At 55.9% G+C, this 13,531-nt stretch overlaps 1 protein-coding gene across 6 annotated transcripts in view; it reads right to left on the bottom strand.

Moving 5' to 3' along the window:
• Window positions 1–13,531, bottom strand: part of ZMIZ1 (zinc finger MIZ-type containing 1) — a 196,851-nt gene that overhangs the window by 76,348 nt on the left and 106,972 nt on the right. For all 6 annotated transcript variants that reach the window (XM_058671271.1, XM_058671276.1, XM_058671274.1 and 3 more), the window contains 2 exons: window positions 10,405–10,518; window positions 4,239–4,344 (listed from right to left, as the gene is read on the bottom strand). In XM_058671271.1, coding sequence (XP_058527254.1) covers window positions 4,239–4,344; window positions 10,405–10,518 — 220 coding nt within the window. The remainder of the gene's footprint in view (window positions 1–4,238; window positions 4,345–10,404; window positions 10,519–13,531) is intronic.

Raw genomic sequence — 13,531 nt, 5'->3', positions numbered from 1 at the left:
CACAGAAACAGAGCCTGCACACAGGCCCACCCCAACCATACATTCCCCTCCCACACACACATCATGCACCCCCACACGTAACCAGGCACACACCCCCAGCACACAGCTGCACACTACACATCATATACACCCAGCAACCCCACACCCCCATACGCCACACACCCATGACCAGCCCCTACACAACCATCCTCCTACAGCCGCACACGGCCACACAGAAGCACGTGGTTTTGAATCTGCCCACACAAACACATGCACACACAGGCAGAGATACACACACACACACACACACACACACACGGAAATGCATACCACATGGCCACAGGTGCCAAGCGTGGATACCCCACGACCCACACACCATGTACACAAGAAAGTGTGAGCCATTGAGACACCCAGAAAGGCAGAAGAAAAGCTAGAGATGAACAAGGGTTGCTGGAAGGGGCTACACCGAGAGCAACAGACACTAGAGACCCTCGGAGAGTAAGGAGTAGGGGGCTGCAACAGCAAGTTCAGAGTGGGGGCTCAGGTGGGCACAGAGCCTGGCAGAGGGGTGACAGGGTCTCAGCTGGTGGCTCAGTGCACCCAGGACAAGCTCTAACCACAGAGGCCTGGCTGAGAGGCCGTGGCCAGACACTGCTCCCACCATGACTGCTGAGATGCAAGCCTGAAGCTGGGCATTCTGGGGCAGGTTGCTGCTGGTCCCACACCCACGCACACAGAGGGGCTGGCGCCCTGGGTGTCCACTCTCAGCCCACCCTCACACTGTCACCTTGAACCTCATTAGGTCTTCTCAGGCAGCCTGGGAGTGGGAGGGTAATGCGGGACCAGAGCTGGAGATGCTTCTGGAACTTGCAGTCCCTGCTGGGATCCCCATGGCCTCTGCCCATCTCACTGCCCTGCCTGCCCCCAGCAAGCCATTCAACCCTCATATTTACAGTGGCCGAGGGGGGCCCTAAACCCATGTCCGTGGCCAGCTCTTCAGATTGTGGGGATGGGAAGGTCAGAGGGCAGAGTTTAGCTCCCTGCCTTAACATTCAGGAGCTGTGTGGCCTCAGGCAAATGGCAGGGCCTCTCTGAACATCAGCTTCCTCACTATAATCTGAGATGATACCCACTATCTCATTACACTGGTTGTGGTGGGTGGCAAAACATAGGAGAATGCCAGCACATGCTAGCCTGGCACAGGCTGCAGAGACCTCCATGTGAGCTCCTCCTCCTCCTCCCAGGTGTGTGTGTGGGTGACTCCACACACTGGGCTCACTAGGTTGCTGGAATGTTGTTTTCCTTCAATCTCTTGGGCTGTGCTTTCTCACACTTGGTTTTACCTTGGAAATACCGCTTTGTTGTCACTCCAATCCACTCTTCCAGCCACCATCATCCTCACCCTCATCTCTCCAATATCTGCCAACCCCAGGCACCCTGCACCTGCATCGGCCTTTCCGTACAGTCTGTTGTGCATCGGTGGTCACAGTGGTCTTCAGAGAACACAAATTAAGCCAGGTTTCCATGACTTTGGAACAGAGACTGCAACTTTCAAGATGGGCCCTGCTTGCTCAGGGGCTGCTGCCGTGCCAGCCTCACCCCTGCCACACGTCACCTTCTTCCAGTCCCAGCACCACTGCCCTGCTCAGCTGTGTTTCTACCCCAGGGCCTTTGCACGGGCTGCTCCCACATCCTGCCAAGAGGCACTTCCTCCTTTTCTTCACTTCACTCTTTCTCCACCTGCAGGTCCCGGAAAGCCTTCCTCATTCCCAGGATGCCCTGCCCCCACATCTCCCAACAACACTCCCTTGGTACCCGGGACCTTTCACATGCACAGGTTTCACACACACATGCACACCTCTCATGACGTGAGCAATGCTTTCCTCCGGACACTGCGCAGTACCCCTCTCTGCACCAAGTGTTCCTGGAGCCAGTCCCAGGCTCTCTAGCTCATGTGGCACATCCTCTGTAGCCAGAGCTCGCTGACCCTGGCTCCAGACCGCAAACGCCCCAACTGTTCTTGGCTTGCCCTCGGAATTGCAGCCTTGGCAGGTACCCGCTCACCACTGACACTCAAGAGACGGCTCTTTGAAAAGTAGCGACTTTTATGTTGTCCAAGTTGTTACGGACTTCAGTTATTACTGCCACTGAACACTATCAGAACAAGGGCAATCTCGCAATCTCCCAATGCAGGCGGCGGGAGCTGCCACTCAGGAAGACCTTCCCAACCCCCATCCCCGCTTTTCAATGAGTGAAGCACAATTTAACACGCACAGCTGTAAACACAGAGAGAAGGATGCAGGATTCCCTTGGCCACAAAGTCCTGGGCTGAGTAGGCTTAGGGAAAACATTGTGAGCTGTCTTATAAGTGTTTTCATGAAGGATGTTTCTAGACACAGAAGCAGGACTGACACAGCAGTACTGTGGAGCAGAGGTTAAAGTCGCCACGTATCACACCAGCGTCCTGTACCACAATGCCTGGAATCAAGTTCTAGCTCTCCATCTAGCATCCTGCTAATGTGCCTGGGAGGCAGCAGGAGACAGTACAAGTGCGTGGGCTTCTGTCACCCACGTGGGAGCCCTGGCTGTTGCGGGCATTTGGAGAGTGAACCAGCGGGTGGAGGATCTTCCCTCTGCCTCTTTGTTTCTCATGGTGGCTTTCAGATACACAAATAATTGATCTTTACATTCTCTGAAAATGTATCTTTTGCAAGTACATGCACTCCAAAAACTATGTGGAAAACAGAATTGAAAAGATAAGCTTATTTTGATGAAGACAACTTTTCATTCTAAATTTGATGAATTTCTGAAGACCTCTTAAATGTAAGGATTAGTAGTTTTCTTTCTTTTTTTTAAGATTGATTTATTTCTATTGGGAAGGTAGATCAGATCTTCCATCTGCTTGTTTACTCCCTAAATGGCTCCCCAATGTTGAGCCAATCCAGAGCCAGGAACCAGGAGCTTCTGGGTCTCCCACACGGGTGTAAGATCCCAAGGCTTTGGGCCATCCACTACTACTTTCCCAGACCACAAGCAGGGAGCTGGATGGGAAGCGGAGCTGCGGGGTCACAAACTGCTGCCCATATGTAATACTGGCGCTTATATGGTGAGGATTTAGCCATGAAGCCATCATGCCGGGTCCTGGATTTAAAGTTTATGTCCCCAAGTAAACCCATCAACAAACTGCACTCCTTCTCTCTTTATTTTTGACAGTGGTGAGCATGCCAGCCAGGTCTAATGAAGAGAAGTAATGAAAGGAGTGTACCTGACAGGTCAGGTGGAAAGCTCAGTAAAAACCTGACAGCACCCTCAGCAATGTTAAGTCACCTTGCATTGTGGAACACAGGAAGTCATTTTTTTTCTCCTTGCAATAAAGCATACCACTAATGCAAAAAAAAAAAAAAAAAACACCAAACCTAGGCTGGGCACTTGATGTTACATCTGGGACTGACCAAGTTCCCAGCCGACCGGGCAGGTCTCATGACTGTCTGCCTTTTCAAACAGGTACAGTGAGGTTAGAGGTGACACCCACAGCAAGTTACAGGTCTGCCTGGCTTAGCGCTTGCCTGCTGTCTGAGCAAGGCTATAAGGTTGGGAGCAGGTGTAACGCTATGCGGTCCAGGGGCTTCAAACCTCACTGGCAGAAGGCAAACGAGAGATCAGCGTGCCTCATGCTGCGACACAGCTACCAAGGACAATACCCTGGGTGATGGTTGCAGTACTGCTGTTTCTTGGTGCTTCTTCTTTCTCTTGAATGAACGAGTGATTCCTGCGGCACCTTAGGCTGGGTGAGTGCTGCCGACTCGGGAGCTCAAGCCTGCAGCTTTGCAGCTGTGTGATCTGTGAAGACCTAAGCCTCAGCTTCCTTGTCTGTAAGATGGGGGGTGACTGGCCAAGGTGCTTATGCCAGGGGTCAGTATGGTAATGGAATGAGACCATTGTGTGTGGCCCTGAGCACAGCTACACCTGCTCCCAACCTTGGAGCCTTGCTCAAGCAGCACAGTGCCTGCTGTTGGGTGTGGCCTGCCTCTGGCCCCTTGAGGCCCGAGGCATGCACCAGCCCTCCATAACACACTTACACCCTAGCATAGACATGCCACAGCCCCACAGCTGGCTCCAGCATCTGCTGGCCCAGCTACTCCTCCCTGGAGGTTCATGCCTACCTAAGTGAAGCAAGGTGGCTGCCAACAGCCCTGGTTAACGTGCAGTTCCCTCCCTACCACTCTGGGTCATTTGTGGAGCCCCTGACAGACACCTACCAGCAGACTTGGGAGTGAACTTGTCCCTGTTCGCAGCACACACAGCCAGCAGTCTGTAGCCAAGGTCCAGGTCAAAGCCTTGCTGGGCTGCCACCCGGCTGACCACCTAAGGGTAAGAGAGGAGGAAGGGCGAGGATGAATCACCACCCACAAAGCCTCCAGGACCACAGTGAGTGGGCATGCCCATTGCACAGGTGGAACAGGTGAGGCAGGTAGGCTGAGGTAGGTCCCCATGTCCAAACAGAGCTCGTGTCTCATTCAGCTAGTCCCTCAGCCAACGGTGGGCCCTCTCTGCTCATGGGCCCAACCCCAAGGCCACAAACAGACTCTGCTGCTTTTCAGACTCAGCACCTCTGGAAGTTGGCTGAGGCTGCTGTGCCATCTCCTTTGGAGCAGTCCAGACCAGGGTTGCGGCTCAGCCTGTGTAACCAGCTCTTCAATCTACTGCCCACCACCAAGAGGGAATTCTCTCATGTCCACCATGCTCTCTGCACCCCCATCACTCCTGAGCTCCCACAGCCCGTGGTGGGATCCTAGCTTTGCCCCGCCTGCACCTGCCCCTGCCCCTGCTTCGGATGGGGCAGTCCATGCCAGCTTGCCTGGCATGGGGTGGAGCTCTGACTGTTGCTCTGGCATGCATCTGTTGCCAGGCAGCCTACAGCCCTCGAGGCCCTGGCAAGAACCATTTGGATATTTAGAGCCTCATTCACGGGCCATACAGCATCATTCGCTTAAAAATCAACCTGTGGTAGAGTGAATTTTGAGTCCTGCTTGCAGTTGTCTTGGCAGGTCCAGATCTAATGGTTTCGGACATAGCCAGCATGTAGGATGTCCCCGCGCCCCTGCCCTAGAGCTGGGATGTCTCCAGTGCCAAAGCAGGGAGGCCTGGTAGAGGGAACATCTACGGAAGGAGCCCAAAGGTCTCACCCGCCTCCCTGGGAAGCTCAGAAGCTGGGTTGGGAGGTGAGCAGAGGGAGGCTGGGAGGGGTGCCAGTCCCTGGGGGGTGGGCAGTGGGGGCCCCGTGAGTGGCACTGCCGGCTCATGCCCATCTGGCGTGCCTCCATCCCAACTCGTTCCCAGGTGTCCTGTGACTGCCAGATCGGCTCCCTCCCACCCGCCTTCCTCATTAACTGCAGTGAAATTAGGTTTCCTTATTAAGAAGGAAGGAGCTGGGAAAATGGCGTCGATTGCGGAAAGCAGCTGGGGCGGCTATGGCTGAGTGCGGAGGGGAGCGCCCAGCTGTGGCAGGGCTGGAACTTCTGTGTTGGGGATGTCTGGGGCATCAGGGCCCCCCGTGGACCACCTGCTTCACAGGTACTGGGAGGAGTCCCAAGAGGCCAGAGGCTTGGCTCTGGGGCCCCTCTGAGTAGCTCAGCATCTCCGTTCATCCTCCTTCCCTCCCCACCCCGCAAGAGAGACTCAGCTCGGGCTAATGTGCAAGCCTGATTAGGTTGGGGTGTTTAAAGTCTCACATGTAGACAGCACCTACTTTCCAGGCCTCTTCCCGTATGCTCGGTTTACCCCTGTCCCAGATACCCCAGGTCCTCGTGGATCTCTAAGTTTTTGTGGCCTGTTTGGGGATTATTTCCACTGTGCAGGTAGATACTTTCTGGGCAGTAGCAGGAGCTGTAGCTCACACATGGATCCCAGCCCCTGCAGTGACAGTTGAGGGATGGCCGTCAGGAGCCTCAGCAGGTGTGTTAGGACTAATGCCACAGTGACACGGCTGTTGGAGGGACAGGTCGGTGCTCAGAGAAGCATGATGGTGGCCAGGTCTGGGGACCAAGTACAAGCTTCATTTGCAATCAGCTGCCTGCTTCTCACAGTGAGTCGTGTGTGACAACCATGGGCTTCAAAAGGAGCAAGGGGCGGGCTGGCTGCCAAGTCTTTTTCAGAGCAGAAAAGCATTAAGGCCTGGCTGTGCAAGGACCCTGAGGGCTCTGGGGTCAGGACACGAAGGCAAAGGTCCCTGTGCACAGGGTCAATACTGGCTAATCCTGTTGCTCTGGTTGTCACAACAATGGGAAAGTTGAGCAAGAGGTAGCTGGTGCTGTGTGCAGGCTGCAAGGGCTCATGGGGAAAGGAGCAGGGAGTGTCTGCTGTCACCTAGGCCCCTAAGCCCTGGCATTCAGAAGGGCCATTGGCTCCTGACAAGGCAGTTGAGGCCCAAAGAAGGCAAGACCTGGCCTGGGGTCACAGCACGGAGTGGCACAGCAAAGCAAAGCTGACCCTAGGGGGCCTTCCTGTGCTGCCAGCCCCTGGCTGCCCAGGGCTTCTTGTAAGCATCCGTATGACAGGCAGTGGTGGAGACAGTGGGCTGGCCAGGGGGGCAGCTCATGATTTAAGAAGCCCCCTCTCTTTCCCAGGGGACAGGAAACTCCCCCTCCAACCTTCAGAGGCCAGAGGTGAGTGGCTGCAGTACTGCTGCCCTCTGCTGGCCCCCCAAGGCTCTGCAGGTCCAGCCCAGGAGGCAGGTGATACAGGTCCATGTGTGTTGGTTGGGTTCGGCATGCACACGCACCCAGACCCCAGGGGCCAGCCCAGGGAGTCTAGAAAGGGGATCTGCTTGAGGCTCTACAGCCAGGCTCAAAGTGGGGGTGCACTGTGGAAGGCGGAGAGTCTACAGGCAGGAAGCAGGGCAGGCTACCTGAGACAAGCTGGAGAAAGTTGTGTGTGGGGTAACTGAACCCCAAGGCCTTTGTGGCTGACTTAGAAGACTTGCAGGGGTATCAGTCCCATGCTCTGCCCCTGTTTCACCTCCTCTGGAATACAGGTGACTCAGCTTCTCTGAGCTTTAACTTACTCTTCTCTCTCAAGGCACGATACAGAGCGGGGTGTGTGTGTGTGTGTGTGTGTGTGTGTGTGTGTGTGTGTGTGTGACTTCTGATGGTCTCTATGTACTGGTAGCACCTGTACCCTAAATCCTGTTGGGCAGAGCCCTCATACCTGCTTCGCTGCTGCACTCAACAAGGTGGTGGCACTTGGGGCACCTGTCCTTGGGGCTGCTGCAGTTTTGCAGTCAGACTGAAGCTGTGTTTCTAGCAACTGCTATGGCACCTGTCCAGGCCTCAGTTTCCTCATCTGTGAAATGGGTACCAAAAACCCTCCTTACTGGGACCACAGGCCAGGATCAGGCACCCTGCTGAAGGGCATGCGGGGGCCTGAGCAGCAGCAACGGAAGACTGGGTTTCTGCTGGGGACAGGTAGGAGGCCACTGAGGGGCTGACTGTGTGCTTCCCATCAGCCAGTATGTTCTGCTCCTGAGCCCATTCCCTTTCAGGTCTGGAGGAGCCAGATTTTGTCAGGGGACACCCAGAGTGGTGGCTCAGTCCACATGCTGGAGGAAGGCCCAGGAGGGAGACCCTGGCGGGGTCAGGAAGGGTCTGGTCCTGAAGGGGCAGTAGTGGCTCAGAACCAATGCCCTGTCCCTTGGGAGGACCCTCTTCTCCCTAAGCGCCTGCACTTGTGTGTGCCTGGGGATTACAGGGCTGCTGACACCCTGGGGGCCCCTACCACAACCGCTGCTCCAAGCTGGAATGGTAAAAATGACTCCCTTGACCAGGGTAGGGAGCAGGCCTGGCGGGGGTTATGGGGAGTCGCCCCAACTAGGCTGCAGCTCCCACCAGTTTGTGTGAGGACCGAGTATGAAGTGGGTAGGATCAGGCTGGACTACAACACCCATTGGTTCAAGTGGAAGACAGGGCTGGAAACAGAACTGACCCAGCAACTGAAATGACCAGCATGTGCATAAGCTGATTGGGGTGATGGACTGTGCTAGACCCTGTACTGGCAAACTCACACAAGAATCAGGTCTGGGATCATCTCAGATGAAGTTTCTTTGGAGATTGCTCCAACTGAACTGCTGATCTTAGAACCCCAACCATGAAGAGACTGTCAGCCAGTGGATTCTGAATAGGTTTCATCGCAATTGGAATGGCGAGACTGGCAGCAATCCAGAACTGTTGAACTATCAAAACTGCTTGAGCAGGACCCTCGGAACGTGCCTCACATCGGGGACCTGGGATGGGTGGAAGGCTGGGTGGGGCTTTTCCTTTTGTTTCTCCACTGACCCCAGATACAGGGAAAAAATGATATTAGTGTGGAAACAATGGTATTACCCACTTTCCTGTAGCCCTTGACCCTTTGTACCCTAATCAACTAAGTAAGGTTATTAAAAAAAAAGTAAAGAAAAAAACAATAAAACAAACAAAAAATGCTCCCTTGGCTGCCGGGGCTACATGCTTTTCATGTCTGTCCTCAGAGTGAGCTCTGGCTGGTGGAACTGGGAACTGGTTCCCAAACGTCACCCAGGGGACTGTAGCTGCCAGAAGGGATGGGCTGTCACTTGGATAGGAGGGGGTATATGCATGCACATGTGTGGGACCTGCATGTGTGCACACATGTGTACTGATGTATGTGTGTGTACGTATGTGTGTTGGTGGGGGTGGTCCAGCCACTGCCCTCTCTGAGTCCCATGGGCTCTTGGATCCCATCTGCCCTTTCTCCTGGGCTACACTGGGGAGAGGAAAGTGGGGACTGGCAGCAGTGTTCAGGGGTCCCCTGGGGGGGTCATTCCTAGCAGTCCAGGATTGCTATAAGCTGCCTCCTTCTTTTGGTTGCCTTGGTGATAAAGTGGAGCTGGTGGTTCCTTCCCTGTCCATCTGCAAGGACTGATCCAAGGACGTGGTGGCAGGCCAGGAAATTACCCTGAGCCCCAACGGTATTTTTGGTGACAGCTGTCCCCTGTCCTTTCTGCCCCTGGATCTGCTGGGCCTCACAGTCAGCTCAGCCTTCTGCTGGGTGCTATGGGAGAGGCCCAGGAGAGCTGACTCAGTGCCTCTAGCCACACAGCTTGCCCTGCCTGCATTCCTCAGGAGACTCACAGACCTTGCTCACAGCAGGCACTCAGTGAATGTTTGCTGGACAGATGAGTGACAGGGCCTAGGGACAGGTCCCAGTCAGCCTGGAGCCCATGCATGCCCTAGACAGGGCCTATTCCCACCTGCTGCTTCCAGGGAGGTGGAGACAGAGGCAGGAGTGGGAGCAAGGATGCTGCTGGCAACATCCGGCCCAGCCCCTGGGCTTAGCCTGAACCAGGATCCCACAAAGAGGATTAGGGGGGATGAGAGGAGGGGGAGGGGAAGACACTCAGAGGTGCCCCCAGAGGGTCAGGGTGCTGTACCCATCTGGCATCCCTAAGAGACAAGACCATCTGACCCGCTGCTGAGGCTATGGGACTTTGGGAATCAGAGTGAGAAGGTCATGGGAACCCTGCCCACACCACCTCGAGTGTACTCCTTGAGGCTGGCGGGCCCACTCAGCCTCAGGCTGAGGACAGGGGTTTGTTGTTTCCACAGCCCCCTGGTGCTTCCTCTGGGCTCTGGCCTGTTCAGTGCCCACCTTTTTGGCCACTGCTCTCGAAGCTTGGGGGTCAGCAATACATCCACCCCACCCAGGGCTTGTTGGCCCTCGAAGTTGTGGCAATCCACAGGCTGTGGTCTGGCAGCCGACAAGCCATCCTCCTTTCTTCCCCTCTCCAGGGGCCTCTGGATCTGGTGCTACTGCACGCCAGGGCCTTTGCACCTGACGCTCCACAGGCCTGCATGGCTCTTGCTGGCTGCAGCTGCTGGGCAAACATTGGCATGGGAGCCAGTGGTTCCTTTTCTTGCTGCCGTGCCCATTCCATGGCCCGGGCAGCAAAGGCTCTGACCTGGGCTGCCTTCTCCTGCTCTATGGTTTCCCCCGTCATCCCTAAGGAGGCTTGCTGGTCTCCTTTGCTTTCTGGGGACTTAGCAGAATGGATTAGACCTGATCAATGTGGGATCGGCACAGGTGTATTTGCCCAGACAGACATCACACGGGGTCACTACATAGAGATGGAGGGAGACTCTACAAAGAATGCAAGATATGCTGCCCGCATGGATGAATGGATGACAGTCTCTCTGCTTTTCATGGAACACCGACCCCCCCACCTCCGCCCATATGTCTTCTATCAAGAGCGAGGACCCCCTCCTGGGGTGGGGGTGAGCACATGGAGGTGAGGCTCTCTCTCTCTCTCTCCTCTTCCCCCACCCTCCTGAAGCTTCCCCAGCAGTTGGCATGCACCGGAGCCCTAGCTGGCCTCTGCTGCTGATCCCAGGCTGGGCAGAGTAGGCATGAACTCACCGTCAGGCAGCCCATGAGGCTCTGCTCAAAGGGCCGCTGGAAGGCCCGTGGGTCCCCACACCAGTCCAGCAGCTCCGTGGCGGCATTGTGGAAGTTGGCAGGATTCTGGAGGTGCTGTAAGGGAAGAAGAGGAGGCCGTGTGAGGCTGTGGGAGGCCCGTGAGGTGGGTCACAGCCACCAAGCTTGCTCCAGCTCCTTCTCACCCACCTGCCCCGCCCCACCCTGGTGGAATGCGGAGTTGCAGCCTTACTGGGAAGTTAGGAAGACCAAGGTCAAGAGAGAGCCAGGGGTGCTGGGCACTCAGGGGTCTCCTGGTGAGAGGGAAACTCCTCTCTCCGGGCTGCCTGGCACCATCTTCCTGATATGGAATAGGATGAAGAGTCCTTCCTTTCTTATGTTCTTTTTAATTTTTACTTGTTTGCATGAGAGATCTCTTCTACCCACGGATTCATTCCTCAAACGGGCCAGCCTGAAGCCAGGAGCCAGTTTTTCCCGCTCTCCCGTGTGGGTGCAGGGGTTCAAGCACACGGATCATGTTCTGCTTTCTAGATGTGCTCATAGAGCTGGATCACAAGTGGAACAAGAGGAACTTGGACTTGCATTTGGGACACCAGAGTCACAGTGGCTTCACTCGCGGAGCCACAAGGCCGGCCCTCATTCCTTCCTTCCCTCCCTGCCCCACTCAACCCCAGGTGTGAACTCCCATCCGCTCAGCCTTCTGAGCAGCCCAAAGGGTGGGCAGCGAGCTCCCGACACAGTGCTCTTGTAGCATTACTTGGCACGGGTATATGTGTGGCTTAGTGAGCCTGCATGCCCAGGCCACATAGCCTTGGCTCAGGGGTTGCTGCCCCTGCTGGGAAGGGCTCAGGTCTGAACGTGGGCCCTTCACACTCTGAATCCACAGACACTCAGCTGTGGGGTAAGGATGTTTGGCGGCATTCCCCAAATGTACTTCAGGCCCAGGCCCCAGGGCTGCAGGGTAGGGTGGCTCCCAGGCCAAAGCTGTCCTGTTTTCCCAGGCTCCCTGAGTCTGTCACCGAGTCTGTGAGATGAATGACTTGTCTGGAAAGCAGAGCACAGAGAGAGGGCAGGGCTGGGACCCCAGGACCGGCCCCTAGCCCATGGGTGATTCACTGTACCCTCCATGTAGCCTCGAGACGGTACATGTTCCTGGGGTAGTATGTAGACCAGCTGTGGTACCTCCCAAGGGCCCTGTCACCTTGGAGCTGGGAGACACCTGGGCCAGTGGCTCTGATACCCCACAACATTCTGGGCCTCATAGCTAAGGTGGGCAAGGGCCAAACAGCTGCCGGTGCCAGAACTGGGCACCTCCCCCTGCCTAGGTCAGTCCTGTCACCTTTGGTGGCCTCAGTCAGCCCATCAGTGAGATGGGGATGACACAACAGGGCATGTTGGCGGGGAGCTGCTTTTGTTTTGTTTACAGTTCTGTGACTGGTGCTTTCACGTGGTTCGCGCACCTGTTTAGCTCCTGGCCGCTCCACTTCCATCCAGTTCCCTGCTTGTGGACTGGGAAAGAAGTAGAGGACAGTCCAAAAGCCTTGGGACCCTACATCCACATGGGAGACTTGGAAGAGGGTTGTGGCTCCTGGCTTTAAATTGGCTCAGCTCCAGCCGTTGTGGCCATTTGGGGAACGAACTAGCTGATGGAAAAAGATCTTTCTTTCTGTCTCTCCTTCTCTTTGTAAATCTGCCTTCCTAATGAAAATGAATAAATCTCTATCCTGGAGAGAAAGCCAACAAAGAGCGGGGACAAAAAAGCAACAGCATGGCCTGCATCATGCGCCTGGGGTGCGGGGTGCAAGCCCAGGCACGGCGCATGGGGTGGTCCCACCTTGTGTTGCCCTGAGCCAGGAGGCCGGCTCCTCCCAGAGGGTCCTCTTTCCACCTGAAGGAAACCTCTCAGCTCTGGCCCCTCTGTAATAGTGCCCCCCTTGCACTGCACTTGACTTGCACAAAGCAAGAGGATCCTACGTGTGCAGAAGCATGCGCACCTCTGCTGCCCCCCTTGCCCTGCCTGCCCGCACAATGTGCCACCCGCACAGGCCACCACGGCAGCATCTGGGCTCCACGTGTGAAGTCGTGCAAATCGGCTCATTCCTGCCTGACAGCCTCCTGCCCCTCTGCTAACTGAGTTGTTCCGTTTATTTACATGATGTCACATCCAATTAGCAGGGTCAGCAGCCGTTGTGGGCTACTCTCAGAGCCACAAGCCTACAGGTGGCCGCTATACCCACTCCAGGGCTTGGAATTTGTGAGCAGCCTCTGGGAGCCTGTCTCAGGGGCCCCGCCTTGACGCATTACATGAGCACCCCACCTTCCGTCTCTTGCCAGTCTCCAAGGCCCTTTGCCCTCACCCCAAACAGCCCGCAGGTGAAAGAACATTAGGCACACCCTCAGATGGTCTGCGGCACACCTGCTCTGCCGCCACCCTGGCCATGCCCCCTGCCCTCTCTATGCACCTGTCCGACTCTCAAGGTGTCTGGAGTGCCAAGACAGGGGAAGAACAGGAGACCTCCCTTTACAGGTCCAAGTCACCCTGGTCCACGCCCTGTCTCAGCCATGGGGCCCGCAGTCCTCAGGACATTACAGAACTCCACAGGCCTCACCTGCAGGGTGGGGTGGTGACAGTTTGCAGGGCTGCCGCACAGCTGGGGAGAAGCAGGACAGGTGAGGAAGATGTGACAGCAGGTGTGGGAGACTGCTGCTGTTGAGGCCTCCTGTAGCTCTTAGGAAAGCCTCAGGGGAGGAAACAGTACTTTTGGAACCCTAAAGACTGGCACAGGCTGGGGACACCCCTCCTCCCCACCACCACTGCACATGGCAAGTAACTGTCCAGGATGGTCTAACTATTGAGGCTAGAAAACTGGCCTGGGGCCTTGTGGAGCGTGGAGGGGCCAGCACTGGGTGAGGGCAGGAGCAGGCAGCCTTAGATAGGCAGGCATGGGAACACTCCCGGGAGTCACCCTTTCACAGGCGCCCTGGCTGTAGCCTCTACTGGACACTTATGCCCTGTCCCCATCTGAAGGCTTAGGAGATTTTGTTTTCACGCAGTGGCTGCCGAGTCTATTGGGGCAGAACACACCAACACCCCGATCAAGGACCAGCT

This window comes from Ochotona princeps, chromosome 13 (assembly GCF_030435755.1).
Source record: "Ochotona princeps isolate mOchPri1 chromosome 13, mOchPri1.hap1, whole genome shotgun sequence".
Lineage (NCBI taxonomy): Eukaryota > Metazoa > Chordata > Mammalia > Lagomorpha > Ochotonidae > Ochotona > Ochotona princeps.
Note: the sequence above shows the minus strand (reverse complement) of the source record. Positions and strands in the feature narration are given on the sequence as shown.